Source organism: Loxodonta africana, chromosome 7, assembly GCF_030014295.1.
Source record: "Loxodonta africana isolate mLoxAfr1 chromosome 7, mLoxAfr1.hap2, whole genome shotgun sequence".
Taxonomy (NCBI): domain Eukaryota; kingdom Metazoa; phylum Chordata; class Mammalia; order Proboscidea; family Elephantidae; genus Loxodonta; species Loxodonta africana.
Window position 1 is genome coordinate 66,016,622 of NC_087348.1, and position 17,158 is coordinate 66,033,779.

Sequence of the window (17,158 nt, forward strand, 5' to 3'; positions counted from 1 at the left end):
TTTTCAGCTAGCAACCAAATGCTTAACCACTATGCCACCAGGGCTGCTTCAACACAGTATACATATATTTAATATGACTAAAAGAAATGTTTTGTGAAATTGTATTTATTCTTACTAAGGAGGATGCATTCTGATACATTCTATCTCATTTTTTAAAATATTAGTCATAACCCACTGCATGAGTTCTTGACTCACAGATTAAAAACTACTGAGAGTGTAATGGGCAAATTGTAATAAGATTGTACTTGGTAAGAGTAAACAAAACTCCGAAGTGCAGGGCAAGATTTGACAGCAAAAGTTGCGGGAGAATTTAGGAGACTTAGTTAATAGTAGGAAACCCTGGTGGCATAGTGGTTAAGAGCTACGGCTGCTAATCAAAAGGTCAGCAGTTCGAATCCACCAGGTGCTCCTTGGAAACCCTGTGGGACAATTCTGCTCTGTCCTTTAGGATCGCTATGAGTTGGAATGACCCGGCAGCAACAGGTTTCGTTTTCGGGTTTTTTAGTTAATAGTAAGCATCACCTTTCCATATTTTTACACAAATAATGCATACCTTCAACCACACCCACCTCCCCCCTGGGTATTTTCATAAGTGTCACTTGCCAGTTTTTTTTTTTTACATGTTGCTGTAAAAAAAAAAAAAAAAATTAGCATAGCACACTTAAGAAAATACCTTATGCAAGGAGGGCACAGTTGGCAAACAAATGTAGGAGCACATTATTTGTATAAAAATATGGTAGTCAACATTGTGATGATATGGCTGTCAAGAAGATTAAGCCATTTTCAAGCTGCATCAATAGAAATACAGTATTTTGAACAGAAACATACCTCTCCCTAGTTGGCTAAACTAACGTCAACCAATGCCGTGTTCAGTTTTGGCTGCCATGATTTAAGAGAACGAATACTTATTTTTCAGTGTGAGTTTTTGATGTCCAAGGGTGTTTCTTTGCACACAAACCCAAGCTTGAAAGTTACGGTTTTAAGTTAATATTTACTTTTATAAAAGTTACAAATTATATCCTGTTTTTCTTATGATTTTAAATTTAACTTACATAAATTTTGCTACTCTCTTTATGAATTTAGTAAGTGTTTTTTTAAAAAATAAAATATGGACAATCATCCCCTAAAGTCTTTGGTTAAATTTCTGACAAGGACGTTCCTACAGAGCCAACAGAGAGAGAAAGCCTTTCCCTGAAGCTGACACCCTGAATTTGGACTTCTAACCTTTTAAACTGTGAGAGAATAAATTTCTCTGTGTTAAAGCCATCGCTTGTGGTATTTCTGTTTTAGCAGCAGTAGATGATTAAGACAGAAGTTGGTACTGAGAGAGTAGGGGTGCCACTCTAACACATACGTAAAATGTGAAAGTGGTTTTGAAACTGTGAATGGGTAGAGGCTGGAAATGTTTTAAAGTGCCTGGTAGTAAAACCCTAGATTGCCTTGAAGAGGCTGTTGGTGGAGTTGTGAACATCAAAGACAGTTCTGGTGAAGATTCAGAAGGAAGTTTGGAGAGCTGTTACACTGGAGACGGCACAGACAGCGAAAGGCAGCAGCAGAACCAGGAGACCATCGCAAGACAGTGCTGGAGCCAACCCATGGAGCGAGATCTGAGTGCCTTTTCGCAGGGGGCTTCCTGGCAGAGTGGGGTGCCTTCGGTAACTTATCCATGAAACTAGGTTTTCTGAACCATGGAGCAAGAGAGCTGAGTGCCTTCTGGCCAGAGTTTTCTGGTGGAGTGGGGTGCCTCCAGGCACTTATCGGTGGAGCTGAAGAGCTTTGGAACACTTGCCCCAGCAGTGCAGACATGGACGGTGAGGTCAAGGGACCGAGAAACCAAGGAACACAGGAAACAGACCTTCCTCAGTCCCAAAGGGTAGGGCTACAACCTTTGGGGTCTCAAAAGGTAGAGTTGCCTCTCAGATTGACTAGGAGAATGAAAAAAAAAGAAACAAAAAAACCAAACCCGTTGCTGTTAGGCTGATTCCAACACATAGCGACCCTAAAGGACAGAGTAGAACTGCCCTGTAGGGTTTCCAAGGAGTGCCTTGTGGATTCAAACTGCCAACCTTTTGGTTAGCAGCGGTAGCTCTAAACCACTACGCCACGAGGGTTTCTACTAGGAATGGGGCTGCCCAAATTTGAGGGAGCAGAGTTGCCATTCCAGTGGGCCTAGAAGGCAGAGCCAAAGCCCAGGGCTGAGGGGTCTCTGCTCAGAATCTGGAGAGTGTGCTAATACTTAGAGCCTGGGAGGCAGACTAAATGATCTCAGAAAACAGAGTGTTATTTTCAAGCCCTGAGAGCTAATATAATGTGTTCTGCTGACTTGCTTAGTACCTGTTATTCCTTCTTTTCCTCCAATTTCTCCCATTTGTAAGGGAAATGTCTACTTTGTGCCTGTTGCACCATTGTACTTTGGAAGCAGATTCCTTGTATTCTGGATTTCACAGATGAAGAGGAGTTTTTGGATTTTGGATTTAGAATTGATTTAAGACATTTGCTATGATATGATGGGGTAAATGTGTTTTACATGTGGCAAGGACATGAATTTTTGAGTCTCAAGGGGTAGAATGTTATGAACTGAACTGTGTACCTCCCCAAAAATGTGTGTCAATTTGGCTAGTCCATGATTCCCAATATTGTGTGATTGTCCACCATTTTGTCACCTGATGTGATTTTCCTGTGTTGTAAATCCTACCCTGTAATGTTAATGAGGCAGGATTAGAGGTAGTTATGTTAATTAGGCAGGACTCAATCTACAAGGTTAGGTTGTTTTTTAAGTCAATCTGTTTTGAGATATAAAAGAGAGAAGCAGCAGAGAGACCTGGGGACCTCATGCCACCAAGAAGCCAGAGCCAGGAGAATAGCGCGTTCTTTGGACCCCAGAGTCCCTGCGCTGAGAAGCTCCTAGGGCAGGGGAAGATTGATGACAAGGACCCTCCCCCAGAGTTGACAGAGAGAGAAAGTCTTCCCCTGGAGCTGGATCCTTGAATTCGGACTTCTAGCCTTCTAGACTATGAGAGAATAAATTTCTCTTTATTAAAGTTATCCTCTTGTACTTCTGTTATAGCAGCACTTGAGACAAATTCTGTCATTGCAGATGTAAAAAAATAGATCTTCCTTAAAATCAACTCTCATTTACAAACTTGGTAAAATTTCCTTAACACTTTCATTGCATTTGTAAATTTAATATTTAAAATTTTTCTTTTAAGCACTTAAGGTGCTTGAATTTACAGGAGAAACAGGTGATCCTAGCAAACAAAACCTTTCTGAGTACTAAAAGTGAAATTGCTGGGTCATATGGTAATTTGCTGTTTTTTTTTTTTTTTTGAGGAACCTCCAAATCGTTTTCCACAGTAGCTACACCATTTTACCTTCCCACTAGCAGTGGTGTAGTGGTTAAGTGCTATGGCTGATAACCAAAAGGTTGGCAGTTCAAATCCACTAGATGCTCCTTGTAAACTCTACAGGGCAGTTCTGCCCTGTCCTATGGAGTCGCTATGAGTTGGAATCGACTCGACGGCAGTGGGCTTGGGCTAGCAATGTATAAGGGTTCTAATTTCTACACATCCTTGCCAATACTTATTTTCCATTTTTGTTTGTTTTAAATTACAGCCATCCTAGTGGGTGTGAAGTGGTATTTCATTGTTTTAATTTGCGCTTACTGTCCATTTGTATATCTTCTTTGGAGAAATGTCTGTTCAGATAGATCCTTTGCCCATTTTTAATTGGGTTGTTCATAACAGCCTTATTCATAATAGCCCAAAAGTGGAAACAACTAAATTGCCCATCATCAGATGAATGGATAAACAAAATGTGATATATCTGTACAATGGAATACTATTCAGTCATAAAAAGAATGAAGTACTGACACATGCCACAACATTCATGAACCTTAAAAACATGCTAAGTGAAAGAAGCCAGATGCAAAAGACCACACGTTACATGATTCTATTTGTATGAAATGTCCAAAGTAGGCAAATTCATCAAGGTTGCCAAGGGCTGGAAGGAGAGGGAAATGGAGAGTGACTGCTTAATGGATATGGGGTTTCTTTGTAGTATGATGAAAATGTTCCGGCATTAGATTATCTTGAATTTAGCCAAAATTATTTACAAATTGTTGTTATTGTCGTGTGCCATCAAGTCGATTCCAACTCATAGTGATCCCATATGACAGAGTAGAACTGCCCCATAGCGTTTCCTAGACTGTAATCTTTATGGGAACAGATCACCAGGTCTTTTCTTTTGTGGAACCACTGGTGGGTTCAAACCACCGACGTTTCATTTAGCAGCCAACTGGGAAAATAAACCATTTTCCCACCAGGGCTCTGGTTTATTTCATTATCTCCATATTTAATTATAACCTACCCAGCATTGGAAAGTCATTTATCCGCTAAAGGAAGCAAATTATACCGGGTAAACTGAGATTACCATTCCATTTGAACTAGGGTTATCATTTTGAACAAGTTGATTTTTTTGAGTAGATACAAAAGCATATTTCCATTGATTCAGGACTAGAACTCAGAACCGAAGAGCTACATGCTTTTATCTGTCCACAGATGTTCATACCGAACTCTCTCACAGTCACTGAGATAATAGAGAGCTTACAAGAATCCTGAGGCCAAATGATCTCACATCCCTATTTTACAGTGGAAGAAACTGAGATGTAAAGAAATAAGGAATTATCGTTAATTTTTTGGTGTAATAATGGTATTGCAGTTAAATCAGCTTTTATATTTTAGAAATATATAGTGAAGAATTTAGTAATGAAATATAACGATGTCTGAGATTAGCTTTAATACAGTGAGGAACTGGAATGAGGTGGATGTATGTGGGTGTGTGTGTCTTATGTTAATTTTTCAAGCTGGTAATGTGTCTTATGTTAATTTTTCAAGCTGGTGATGGATACAGGGGTGTATTATTCTCTCTACTTATATGTATGTTTGAAAACTTTCATAATAACAAGTTAGAGGCCAAGGAGAAGGCTACAGAATTATTTGTAAGTAGCAAAGCTGATATTCGAACCGTCTGATGCTAAAAGCCCTCTTTTTTTTTTTAATCTCTCCAGAGATACAACATGCTGTTTTAGAAGTAGTAAGTTCCTGTGACAGGAAATATTCAAACATAGGTCAAATAGTTTCCCAAACTTAGTCAGATGTCACAGTGTCTTAGAGGGTATAGGCCGACTCCATCCTGATGTTGTTTGTGAGGAGGGAAGGGAATGGGAGTGTGGAATTTGGGGGGAAAGATACCTTGATACTTATGCTCCCAACCGGCTATTCCCTTGGACTGGCATTTAGACCTCTTGACTAGATGACTGTAAAGCTTCTTCATACCTCAGGAGTCTATAAAGTTGGAAAGGTGACAAGTCACATAGCAAAATTTAAAAATGCAGTGCCCTGGGAATAGTCTCTTTGTAACTGAAAATCCCTAGCATAAGATGCTACTGCTTTTGCTACAAAACTCGATTTTCTTTCCTTGTTGCCCTCTTCAGTTTAGACTGGTTACTTTTAGTTCACCTCTTCTGTTCTCCACCCTTTCCTTTAGTGGAGCAGGTATGTGGTACCTATGCATGTCCCTTTCATTGTCTCCCTGCATATTATCATTTTCTGCTCGTTTTTAATATCTGTCACAGTACTATGTTGATATTTTCCTTATTTGGGGGATTTTAGCAGTCCGTGGGTGGTGTATACAGTTAACATGCTCATCTACTAACTGAAAGGTTAGAGGTTCAAGTCCACCCAGAGGCACCTTGAAAGAAAGGCCTGGTGATCTACTTCTGATAAGTCAGCCACTAAAAAACCCTTGAAGCACAGTTCTATTCTCACACACATGGGATCTCCATGAGTTGGAATTGACTTGATGGCAATTGGTTTAGAAAGCATCTTGCACAGATATTGAGGATAGGTAATTTCCTGAAGAGAAGAAGTTTCCCTATCAAGATTAGGGTAATGTAGTCACATGGGAGGTACAGAAAGCTGCTAGTTGCTCAAACTCTAAGAGTTAAACAGGCAGCTTAGCAGGATCAATTTTAGCACTTGAAACATGATCCCAGACTTTAAGTATAGGGGGAAGGATCAGAGTAATAAGCAGATGGATCATGAGAGCCATGAAGTCAAAGCCAGGTTAGCAAAATAACACGACTTGGTTGATTGATCAGTCAGAGATTAGAGGTGCATTACTACAATGTATTACATCAACAGCTTTACTAATGGCATGCTATCTGAATTTAGGTGGCTTAGTTTATCTGCCCAGTCTTTAGAGAGTCTACCTGGTACTTAAGTTTGAGCCTGACCTTTTCAGAGGGGCCGCTGGTAAACTACAGTTGTGTCTCAAAAAGCAAAGACTACAGCGATCAAGAGTCTAGAAGCTACATGATATAAGGAACTGTTAAAAGGATCAGAGAAATTTTGCCTAAAAAAAAAAAAGAGAGAACATTAATTGGAAATAATTAACTCTCTGGGTCCAAGTGTCTTCATCTTGAAATAAAATTGGTTGGACTAGATGATTTCTGAGACCCTTTCCAGGAGTAAGATTTAAAGTTTAGAAGGTTGTGTTGGAAAGGAGGAAGTGGACTTATTTTTTTAGTTTTGTATTTTAGGCATAGGTTCTCAAACTAATTCAGGGAGTAGAATTATTTGAAAATTATGATGTCCTTGTAAAACATGGTGAAATACTCACATATTAAATTTTTTAGTATAACTTTGTGCTGCATTAATTAGCATTTTATCCTAGATTCTAATAAAGGCATATGGTAGCAGTTGCTGAAAATTAAAATATATTTTATAGAAAAGTTTAAAATCAAGCAAATCCTATCTGTTGATATATTCTTCTGTGAATTGAGACATTATCTCCATTATGCAATTTAGAAATTTATTTTTAAAAGCCCTTGTCCCAAAAAGTAGAACAAGGGCCAATGGGGAAGAAAATTCAAGGAGACAGGTATTATGGTTAAATACTGACAAAGGAATTTATAAAGAGCCATTTGCTAATGGTTCCTCTCAGGTTTAAACAGTTATTGGAGACAATCAATCAGAGGTTTGATATGCACCTATAGGGATGCTGCAGAAAGAATTTTTATGCTTTAAAAAAAAAGCTCTAAGCCCTTTTACTACTAAGATTTCATCATTTGTGTATAAGAAAATAGAATTTGGTTTGATATAGGCCAAAAGTGGGAGGTTAACAAAACACTAGTAATACGCTTTCAAAGTCTGTGGAACAATATCTTGTCATTGAGCTTTTAATTTTTCACATACCATTAATCTCTATCTATTAAAAAACTTTTCTGTGAGGTTCACGTTTTTCGTTGGGAAATAAGATTACGATGTCTATTCTTTATAATTACTTTGCGTACTTAAGTGTTCATTTCCTGCCAGAGTTTTGTGCTTTGTAGTAAAACTCAAGTCAGAAGGATGTTTTTCTTCTTGCTCAGCAAGCTTACTTCCTGTTTCCTTGTAGTGTCTTTAGTTTTGTTAATGATAATCTGAATAGTTTAGTTCAAATTTTTGTAACCAAAACTGGGAAAAGGCATAATACTCAAAACTGTCTGAAAATGTAAGTTTAAATCACTTTCAGTTAATAGCTATAAATTTATAAATTTGAGCAGATTTCAGTAATTGAATTATTTTTGTAGAAGTTGTTTGCAAAGTTTTGGGGGTGTTACTCTTTCTAAAAATTAATTCTATTGACATGATAAACATTTATAACCCTGTTGACAAAATGTCTATCATTGATTTTAAAGAAGAGGGAAAATTAACAAGAGTTTTATTGTTTAGCTGAGTGTGGTATGTTTGAGTAGCTGACTTAAGTCTCTTTCTAAAATAAAATCATCCGAATAAGGAAGATACCAGATGTGTTCTGAAGAGTAACTGATATATTTAATGCTTAAAGTATATTTATTGAAAATTTAGTGTTGTGTTCCATCTAATTTCTGGATAACATGGCATGAACCTTGGACTTGAACCTTTCCTGAATCCTAAAAACTGTTTTACAAAGTATGTATTGATAATTTTTTGTGAATTATTTCAAACCGTCACCACTTTCCTTAAACCCTCCAACCACTCCGGTCCCCTCTTTTCTAGATTACCTCTCTCTCTTTTTTACTGAGGTTAATTCCAGCTCATTCACCTCAGATTTCCCTCTTCTTCATGATTTGGAGGGAAGAGGCAGTCTACTTCTTTCCCAAAACTAAACTCTTTAACCTTTTTCTTCTTCCTTTTTGTTCATGTCTTCCCAGAGAGTTTTCTGCCACTACTCGTTAAAGACTATACTTACTATCTTTCCAGTCTCTCCAGGCATACTCTCTTTTCCCACCGTGTTGCAGAAACTTATTTCTGGTAACATTAATACTGATTGATTGCCTATTCAGTGACCATATTCAGTGTCCAGCCCTTGTGCTTCATTTTAAATAATTAACTGCATCCTTTTCTTGAAAATTCTGTTTTGCCATAGGTATTTCTATTTCCTAGTTTTACTCCTGTGATCTTTTTACTCCTTTTTCTTTGTCCTTTAAACATACGCATGCCCAAGGTTTTGTTCTTGATTATCTTTCTTAACTCATACCTGTTCTCCCTTGGACAGTGCTTCATTCTTTTTTTTTTAATAACTTTTATTAAACTTCAAGTGAACTTTTACAAATCCAATCAGTCTGTCACGTATAAGTTTACATACATCTCACTCCCTACTCCCACTTACTCTCCCCCTCTTGAGTCAGCCCTTTCAGTCTCTCCTTTCTTGACAATTTTGCCTGCTTCCCTCTCTCTCTATCCTCCCATCCCCCCTCCAGACAAGAGTTGCCAACACAATCTCAAGTGTCCACCTGATATAATTAGCTCACTCTTCATCAGCATCTCTCTCCCACCCGCTGACCAGTCCCTTTCATGTCTGATGAGTTGTCTTCGGGAATGGTTCCTGTCCTGTGTCAACAGAAGGTCTGGGGAGCATGGCCGCCGGGATTCCTCTAGTCTCAGTCAGACCATTAAGTTTGGTCTTCTTATGAGAATTTGGGGCCTGCATCCCACTGATCTCCTGCTCCCTCAGGGGTCCTCTGCTGTGCTCCCTGTCAGGGCAGTCATCAATCGTGGCCGGGCACCACCTAGTTCTTCTGGTCTTAGGATGATGTAGGTCTCTGGTTCATGTGGCCCTTTCTGTCTCTTGGGCTCTTAGTTGTCGTGTGGCCTTGGTGTTCTTCATTTTCCTTTGCTCCAGGTGGGTTGAGACCAATTGCTGCATCTTAGATGGCCGCTTGTTAGCTTTTAAGACCCCAGACACCACATTTCAAAGTGGGATGCAGAATGATTTCATAATAGAATTATTTTGCCAATTGACTTAGAAGTCCCCGCAAACCATGTTCCCCAGACCCCCGCGCTTGCTCCGCTGACCTTTGAAGCATTCATTTTATCCCGGAAACTTCTTTGCTTTTGGTCCAGTCCAATTGAGCTGACCTTCCATGTATTGAGTGTTGTCTTTCCCTTCACCTAAAGCATTTCTTATCTACTGATTAATCAATAAAAAACCCTCTCCCACCCTCCCTCCCTCCCCCCTCGTAACCACAAAAGTATGTGTTCTTCTCAGGTTTACTATTTCTCAAGATCTTATAATAGTGGTCTTATACAATATTTGTCCTTTTGCCTCTGACTCATTTCGCTCAGCATAATGCCTTCCAGGTTCCTCCATGTTATGAAATGTTTCAGAGATTCGTCACTGTTCTTTATCGATGCGTAGTATTCCATTGTGTGAATATACCACAATTTATTTACCCATTCATCCGTTGATGGACACCTTGGTTGCTTCCAACTTTTTGCTATTGTAAACAGAGCCGCAATAAACATGGGTGTGCATATATCTGTTTGTATGAAGGCTCTTGTATCTCTAGGGTATATTCCTAGGAGTGGGATTTCTGGGTTGTATGGTAGTTCTATTTCTAACTGTTTAAGATAACGCCAGATAGATTTCCAAAGTGGTTGTACCATTTTACATTCCCACCAGCAGTGTATGAGAGTTCCAATCTCTCCGCAGCCTCTCCAACATTTATTATTTTGTGTTTTTTGGATTAATGCCAGCCTTGCTGGTGTGAGATGGAATCTCATCGTAGTTTTAATTTGCATTTCTCTAATGGCTAATGATCGAGAGCATTTTAGTGCTTCATTCTTGAGACTTCAAGGTACACTGTTTGAAAGCTGCTGCTGTGTCACAGTGATGTGACTCCTTGGCTTTCGATGATTGAGATGCCCAGCAAGTGGAGCCCGTTATGTATCTATCCCTCAGCTTCCCAAAGAGACTGTTTCCTCTTGGTAGAGCTTGACCACAAGGCCCCTTTGCCTGGGATCTTGCTCTCTCATGGATCCTGATGGATACTGACAGCAATTAGCAGAAGTAGAAACTTCCCTCTAGAAAACTGTAGAAATTCGTTGTTCCTCAAATCTATATCCCTAGCAATAGTTTCCAGGCTAGAACACTTCTTGAATAGAACATTTCTAGATTGGAAACCTGTAGTGTTGCTATGAGTCACAGTTGCCTTGATAGCGGTGGATTTGGTTTTGGGTTTAGATGAATACCTAAACATCTACATCAGTTTCCAAACACATGTATTTACTAGATAGCCAAGTATCTTCCCCTACAAACCTCTTCTTTCTTTTTCCCATGTATTGGGTAATGACATTAGCAATTTTTTCTTATCCATTATCTTGTGTCTCATTCATTCATTAAAAAAAAAAAAATGTGGTATACAATGTGAGGTTTGCAAATATGAATCCTTTGGAAGCCCTACCCTTTAGGATTGGAAGAAAGGCCTGATGATCTACTCCCAGTAAGTCAGCCATTGAAAACCCTGTGGAGTACAGTTCCACACTGACACATACGGGTCCTCGTGAGTCAGAACTGACAGCACCTGGGGGGGGAAGCCTTTAAAGAACTTGAACAAAAAGAGGGAGACTAGGTATGCGTGTGTTATAACTGCGCTCCAAGATAGAAAGCCGTACGTATTGCATAAGAAAAATAATAGATCAATGGAGAATAGAGATGATTTGATGCTTAGGTTATTTGTGTGATATTTAGGGGAGGATGGCCTAAAGGAATAGGTGTAAAAAAAAATTTTTTTTTAATTTTTTGTTCCAGAAATAGTGGAGAAAAACAAGACATAGTAATTTATGAAGTAAAATAATTGGTAGCCTAGCTGTATTTTTACCTTGATGGACAGGACATTTGATATTAACTTTCTAGTTTCTATTGCCATGGTGAGTGACTAGAAATTTAGTTATAATCCATTTCTGTCACTGGTGGAAAGGAAGGACCTAATACATGAAAGACACTGCAAAACTAATAATTTTTCTATTAAAAAAAAAACTAAAAATGTCATTAAGGATATTCAAAATCTGCTCTTAAAAAAAAAAAGAACGAAGTTAAAGGAAAGATGATTGTTGGGTCAAGCAAAAATACTCTCTTCTAAGGTTTTCTAGAGCATTGCACCCACAAAGATCACAACATTGTTGTTGTGTTTTTTAGTTGTTTATAAGAGAATGTTTCAAGAGGTAGAATATCATAGTGTTAAACATTGACAGGGAACTGCCAGAAATTAAGTCAGTTTGAGAAGAGGACATAGAACGAGAGACATCGTTGATGATGTCAGATGGATCTTGGCTGAAAGCAGAGAATACCAGAAAGATGTTTACCTGTGTTTTATTGACTACACAAAGGTATTTGACTGGGTGGATCATAACAAATATACGGATCACATTGTGAAGAAAGGAAATTTCAGAACACTTACTTGTGCTCATGCAGAACCTGTACATAGACCAAGAGGCAGCGGTTTGAACAGCACAAGAGGATACCACGTGGTTTAAAATCAGGAATGGTGTGCATCATGGTTGTATCCTTTCAATATACTTATTCAATCTGTATGCTGAGCAAATAATCTTAGAAGGTGGGTTCTATGAAGAAGAACACGGCATAATGATTGGAGGAAGACACATTAACAACCTGTGATATGCAGACAACACAGCCATGCTTGCTGAAAGTGAAGAGGACTTGAAGCACTTACTGATGAAGATCAAAGACTACAGTCTTCAGTATGGATTACATTTCAGCATAAAGAAAACATTGGGCATATCTGCTACAAAAGACCTCTTGAAAGTGTTAAAAAAAACAAAGAAGTCATTTTAAGGACTAAGGTGTGCCTGACCCAACCCATGATATTTTCAGTCGCCTCAAATGCATATGAAAACTGGACAGTGAATAAGGAAGATCAAAGAAGAATGATGCCTGTGAATTACGGTGTTGGTGAAGAATATTAAATATATCATGGACTGCCAAAAGAATGAACAAATCTGTCTTGGTGGAAGCACAGCCAGAATGCTTCTTAGGAGCAGTGATGGCGAGACTTTGTCTCATGTACTTTGGACATGTTACCAGGACGGACCAGTCCCTGGTGAAGGACCTCATGCTTGGTAAAGTAGAGGGTCAGCAAAAAAGAGTAAGACCCTCAATGAGATCGGTTGACACAGTGGATGCAACAGTGGGCTCAAACATAGCAAAGGTTGTAAGGATGGCGCAGGACCGGGCAGTGTTTTGTTCTTTGTATCTAGGGTCACTATGAGTCAGAACTGACTTGACAGCAGCTAACAACAGCAACAAGCATGTAACTGTGAAACGAGAGTTCTTGGGTTCAAATCCTGACTCTTGACTGTACCTATAAGCTGTGTCACCTTGTCTGAGTTAATTAATTTATCTTTGTGTCGTTTTCTTTTCATCTGTAAAACAGGGATAATGATAGTACCCACAAAAACAGGGCTTTGTGAGAAATAAATGAATGTGAACCCTTCAGTTTCTTACAGCATAGCCTGATACATAGTGTGTACTTAGTAATTGTTAGTATTATGAATTACACTAATGTTTAGAAAAAGCTTATTTATGGAATCAAAGATTAATAATGAAAATTATTGCTGTTCTTTTTAGGAGGCTATTGAAGAAATTGCATGGTACCTTTAAATAATTAAATTCTTTAAATGACAATTTCATTGGCTTTATGTCAGTGTATCTTGTTTTTGGAGACAGCAAAACACTCAACAAACAACCAGGGGTTAAGTGCCTTCTCAACTGGATAAAAAGTTCTACAAAAATATAAAGTTTAACAAAACTTCATTCTTGTCTTCAAAGTGCTTTCATATTAGGCCAGATATAAAACAGGGCATAATGATATGGTGTTCAGACTAAGTACTTAGAAGTGCTATACACCACACACACCCATTGCCATTGAGTCGGTTCTGACTCACAGTTACCTTATAGGACAGAGTAGAACTGCCCCATAGGGTTTCCAAGGAGCGGCTGGTAAATTTGTTCTTTATCGATGTGTAGTATTCCATTGTGTGAATATACCATAATTTATTTATCCATTTATCTGTTCATGGACACCTTGGTTGCTTCCAGCTTTTTGCTATTGTAAACAGTGCTGCAGTAAACATGGGTGTGCATAATCTGTTTGTGTAAAGACTCTTATTTCTCTAGGGTATATTCCGAGGAGTGGGATTTCTGGGTTGTATGGTAGTTCTATTTTCAGTTTGTATTTTATAGGAACAGGATATCACTGAAATAACCGGAATATAGAAATCATTAGGGAAATCCTGGAAAATAAGATTGGATTAGATTGTGGCAAACTTGGGGTGTTAGACCAAAGAATAAACCTTATGAAATATTAAAACCCATTATTTTGAATAATAGTCTATTTGCTATAATATTTGTTTCTGTAATAGAATTAAGCTTATTTGTGATTGGTAAATATGGGATTGATGTCAGTATAATGGGGAAGTAACATTAGTTCAAACACAGTCTTTCCGCCATATTTAGATTTTGCAGAAATCAAGATCATATTTTTCACAAGTGAAGAGAAAGCCTTAACAGTATATGAAGATGTTAAGAAAAACACTAAAAATCCTGCAGGGGTACTCTCTTTTAGTGAAAGTGGTGGTTCCATGAGTGGCTTCAAGATTGTTTCCACATTCCCAGTGTTAAGGTTTCTGGTGAAGCAGTGAGTGCCCAGAAGCTGCAGAGACATTTCCCTTTGAATTAAGACTTCTTTTTTTAATTTCATGCTTTTAACCTCAATGAAATCAGTCTTGACTAGAAGCGAATAACCTCAAGAACCCATATCTCAAATAAGAAAGCAAGAGCCCCAGGGTTTTAAGGCTTCAAAGGATTGAAGACCATAATGCTGGGTGCAGATGAGTAGAGATTGAACTGTGCTAGTATTTTTGTAAGCATTTGTTATTGTTTTAGTTAGAACTTTGGTTATAAATGTTGGATTGATTTTGAGTAGTCTACCTTAATGGTATTTTTCTCATGAATCCTGTTATTTTTAGTTGTGATTTTATAGAGCTCAAGGGTGCCCTCCCAAAATGTGTATCAAGCATTCTAGCAGAAACGACTCTGCCAAGTTTTAAAAGAAGGAAACTTTTAAAGGAATTGTTGCCCTAAATTTTCAGATTAATTTTCTGTCACAGAAGCTTCTTGTTTGCTATGGTTATTGAAATCCATTACAACTCTTGAAATTTATACACTGTTATTATTCACTTAATTTTGAATTGAGATAGTTTCAATTTTAAAGGAAATTTACATGTGAAATTTGTGCCAAATCACGTAATTTTAGGTTGTAAGTCAAAACACCTCTAAGCGAACTTTGCTCTTTGACTGTGCTTAGGTGGTAAATTTATCTCCCTAAGTGTTTTAAAGAAATTTTGACCAGAATTAAACTTAACTTTGAGGAACTGTCAAAGATATTTGTATAAGTTTATAAACATAGAAAATGCGCACTCCCTCCTAAAAGCTAATTCTCTTATAAGAAGAACCAATTGCTTTTTGGAATTTAGGGCCTAAGTTGGTATATAGAATTCCTGATTTTATTAGAGGAATCCCAAATGGGCTTGATCTTTTCATTTTCTTTTCATTTCAGGAAGATTTTGAATGGCAGGTTTTGGCACAGCATTCTTACAGACCAGTACAAAGTACAGCCTGTTTCTGCTTTTGAGCAAGTAAAACCAATGAACTTAAAATAAGGCTTAATTGGCACAACTTTAACAAATACACAAATGAATCATTTTAAACTTTGTTATTGATATGGTTTATATTACTTCCACATTTTTATACATGTTTCCATGAAAATGTGTTTGTGCTATGTAGCATTTCAGGGATCTTTCACTTTTTAAATAAAAAATACTTTATTATTACAGAAAGACCCATATGGGACCAGTAGTTTGCCAACAGGAAGTTCTTGTCCGCGAGAAATTGAAGTACAGAACGAGGAGGTGGCAGCTTTTTGTCAGTCAATTACAAAGTAAGGAATTTTTCTTCATAAATTACAATTTGTTTTAATTAAATGCTTGTTTAAACATTTTAACTTGAAAACTAGCATAGTGCTCATAATTCTAAAATTCTAAAAATTTTCATTGTTTTCTTTCTGCGGCTAAAACTTTGAGGCAATCAGTTAATTGTCATATTAGCGCAAACTACAGTTTATTCTGCATCTTTACCTTTAGGTTTTTGAGTATTTAGAAAAAAACCAAAATTGAGGTTAGATAGTTTTGGTGTATGTGTTTTCACCACAATAAAAATAAAAAGGGAGGAAAAAAACTGAGGTTAGGCAATAGACTTGGAATACTTTATATAAACCAGTGAAAAGGAAATATGGCTTACATTTAAGTTTACACTTAGAAAATGCTACTTTTCTTTTAGTGAGACTTAATTTTGCCATAAGCTTTCTTTCTCTTTTTTTTTCTTCAATATTTTACTGTGTTTTAGGTGGAAGTTTACACAGCAAATTAGGTTCCTATTTAACAATTGTTACCTAGATTGTTCCATGACATTGGTTATGATTTTCACAATGTATTGGCATTCTCATTATTTCATTCTGTTTGTTCTGTTTTTATTGATCTAGCTTCCCTGCCCCTCCTTGCCTTCTCATCTTTGCTTTGGAGTAAATTTTGACATTTGGTCTCATAGCTGATTGCTTCAGGGAGCACATTACTCATGGGTGATACTGTTTATTTTATGAGCCAATCCATTATTTGGCTGAAAGGTGACCTCTGAGAGTGGCTTCAGTTCCAAGTTCAAAGGGTATCTTGGAGAGATAGCCTCGGGGGTTCCTCTAGTCTCTATCGGTCCACTAAGCCTGGTCATTTTTCAGGAATTTGAGTTTTGTTCTACATTTTCTCCCATTCTATCCGAGCCCTCTTATTATGTCCCTGGTCAGAACAGTTGGTAGTGGTAGCCAGGTAGCATCTAGTTCTTCTGGTCTAAGGCTAGAAGAGGCTGTGGTTCATGTGGCTATTAGTCCTGTGGACTAGTTTCTTCTTTGAGTTTTTGGTTTCCTTCATTTCTCTTTTGCTTCAGATGAGCAGAGACCAGTAGTTGTATCTTAGATGGCCGCTCACAAGCTTTTAAGACCCCAGCCTCTATTCACCAAACCAGGATGTAGAACATTATCTTTATAAACTATGTTATGCTAATTGACTGAGTTGTCCCACAAGACTATGGTCCTAAGCCTTTTAAAAACCCAGTAGACCAATTCCATGTGTTATTTGGCTATGTCTAGGAAGTCTCCATAACTGTGCCCCTGTGTGTTTTATTACATATGAATATATATGCAGCACACCCAAATGTGTATACATACACCTACATGCACCTCTATGTGCATGCACATGTATACCTGTGTAACCACGCTCACGTTTTAGTCATTATTACTGTTGTTGCAAAATTGTATATGTTATAGCATTTATTGAAATTGTCCCTTATTCTTGCTTATTTCTTAGTGTCTTCATTTGTCTTGGTCAGATCATGCAGCGTACTTCACCCATATGGGGTATTGCCTTTCCATAGCCAAAAATAACAACTGTCTGCTATCTAGAAAGTGATTACCCCTCCCTTCCCTAGTAATCATCAAAGAACGTTGCTTTCTGTTCTTGACTTTTTATGCCATAAACTTTCTGGCATTCAAAATATGGACCTACTTGTTTAAGCGATGATAATATATAATAGTTTAGAAAAGCAAATACATTCTTTTCTGAAGAACTAGAGAAATGCATTTCTAAAGTATCCTCTCAATCTTAAATTAGCTAAAGAAACTGAAACTCAGAGATTAGTGGCCTAATTCTGAAAGTTTACTCAAATAGTCAAC

The 17,158-nt window shown here is 37.7% G+C and overlaps 1 protein-coding gene across 5 annotated transcripts in view; it reads left to right on the plus strand.

Annotated features, from left to right (window-relative positions):
- Window positions 1-17,158, plus strand: part of PIK3C2A (phosphatidylinositol-4-phosphate 3-kinase catalytic subunit type 2 alpha) — a 119,947-nt gene that overhangs the window by 35,933 nt on the left and 66,856 nt on the right. For all 5 annotated transcript variants that reach the window (XM_064288376.1, XM_064288378.1, XM_064288374.1 and 2 more), the window contains one exon: window positions 15,216-15,319. In XM_064288376.1, coding sequence (XP_064144446.1) covers window positions 15,216-15,319 — 104 coding nt within the window. The remainder of the gene's footprint in view (window positions 1-15,215; window positions 15,320-17,158) is intronic.